General features: G+C 41.8%; 1 protein-coding gene across 1 annotated transcript; it reads right to left on the bottom strand.

The window, feature by feature from the left end:
- Positions 1-906: 906 nt before the first annotated feature.
- On the bottom strand, positions 907-1,596 carry LOC114662601 (polyubiquitin-like). Its single transcript, XM_028816167.1, has one exon. The coding sequence runs from the start codon at positions 1,594-1,596 to the stop codon at positions 907-909; it is 690 nt and encodes a 229-aa protein (XP_028672000.1).
- Between the last annotated feature and the right edge of the window lie 340 nt (positions 1,597-1,936).

Raw genomic sequence — 1,936 nt, forward strand, 5'->3', positions numbered from 1 at the left:
AGAATGAAAGCAGTAACAAGCCATATAATTAAATACCAAATTTCATTATGTGCTAGGCCTGCCTACTAATTATGAAATGCAACCACTGCAGAACTCCAGGACTGGAGCTGAGTGGCCCTGCCTTAGCATGTTTAAAGGAGAAGGATAAGGATGATATGCATAAGCCTTCCATGGCTCTCCATAACACAACATTTTCAAACTGACTCGAGTTGAGGGTTATAGCAGTTTGAAGCTTATCCCCATCAGCACCAGGCACAAGGCATGAAGCAGTCCTTGTTGTGATGCCAGTACATCACAGCTCACATTCACACTCATAATCACACTCACTCAGGGGCCAATTAAGAATTTCCAGTTAATAAATTCTGCAGGTATTGTGGCAGAAACCAGCACACCTGGTCTAAAACCCATAGTGACACAACTAGAATCTGTAAACTCATCAAAGCCAGTGACTAAGTGCGGAGTTTGACCCCAAGGCACATGATCTATGAGGTAGCAGTCTCTGCATCACTGTGCCACCCAGTATATGTTCAATAATTACAACAGTAAGAATTACAAAACTGTTAAAAATGAAAAAGAAATGGAGACATTCACTTGACTAAAAAGGAACTTCAAGTTAAACTATAGCCAGTGTAACTTGCTCTGCTTTTCAAATGATCCCCTTCTACAACTAAGTATCAGACTATGATATAGCACTTATTGGAAATAAGCTGGCCATGCAGCTTGTTTCTGAGCTTGTTTTTTTTTTTTTTCCTTTTCTTGTTCACTGTTTCAGAATGCAGAACACAAAGTGTCCTACTTAATTCATGAGGATTTTGAGTGCAGGGATCTCTGAAGGCATTGAAGCAGGAAAATGACCTCAAATGCATGTAGAAGAGCCATGTGCAGTGTATATGAAATAGTAGAGCATCAGTACCCTCCCCTTAACCTCAGGACTAAATGCAGTGTGGACTCCTTCTGGATGTTGTAGTCAGACAGTGTACGGCCTTCTTCCAACGGTTTGCCAGCAAAAATGAGTCTCTGCTGATCTGGTGGAATGCCTTCTTTGTCTTGGATTTTAGCTTTCACATTCTCAATTGTGTCACTGGGCTCAACTTCCAGAGTAATGGTCTTGCCTGTCAGGGTTTTTACAAAGATCTGCATGCCACCCCTAAGACGTAGTACCAGGTGAAGAGTGGACTCTTTTTGTATGTTGTAATCAGACAAGGTGCGGCCATTTTCCAACTGCTTACCAGCAAAGATCAACCTTTGCTGGTCAGGAGGAATGCCCTCCTTGTCTTGCAGTTTGGCCTTCACATTTTCTGTGGTGTCGCTAGGTTCCACCTCTAGGGTGATGGTCTTGCCAGTCAGTGTTTTCACAAAAATCTGCATGCCGCCCCGGAGTCTCAAGACCAAGTGAAGAGTGGATTCTTTTTGGATGTTGTAGTCAGCTAGCGTGTTACCAGCTTCCAGCTGTTTGCCGGCAAAGATCAGCCTCTGCTGGTTCAAAGGAATACCTTCTTTGTCCTGGAGTTTGGCCTTCACGTTCTCAATGGTATCGTCTGGCTCTGCTTCTAAGGTGATGGTCTTGCCTGTTAGAGTTTTCACAAAGATTTGCATGCTTCAATCTATAATGAAAAACAAGAAAGTCAGATATTCAGTTTAATAAACTAAAACCAAATTCACTCAAGGCGCCAGAAATTTGAATGCCTCAATCCTGTCCATATAAAGGAGAGAGAATGCATTGTGGGCAGCTTGTGAGGTCCATAGCCCTATATGATAATAATACTGTCTGGGCACAAATCCATTTTCATTTCATTTGTATTTTATATCGATTTGTCCATGTTGCTAATTTTTGCTGAGGACAACCATTTCCAAGGTTGCGTGTGACATATGGCCAATAAATAAAAAATAAAAAAAGAAATGTAATCATATTATCGTGGCAGACGGCCATAGCCCT

This window comes from Erpetoichthys calabaricus, chromosome 12 (assembly GCF_900747795.2).
Source record: "Erpetoichthys calabaricus chromosome 12, fErpCal1.3, whole genome shotgun sequence".
Classification (NCBI taxonomy): Eukaryota; Metazoa; Chordata; class Cladistia; order Polypteriformes; family Polypteridae; genus Erpetoichthys; species Erpetoichthys calabaricus.

Coding starts and splice junctions, on each gene's coding strand:
- LOC114662601 (XM_028816167.1), bottom strand. CDS start 1,596: ATGCAAATCTTTGTGAAAACTCTAACAGGCAAGACCATCACCTTAGAA.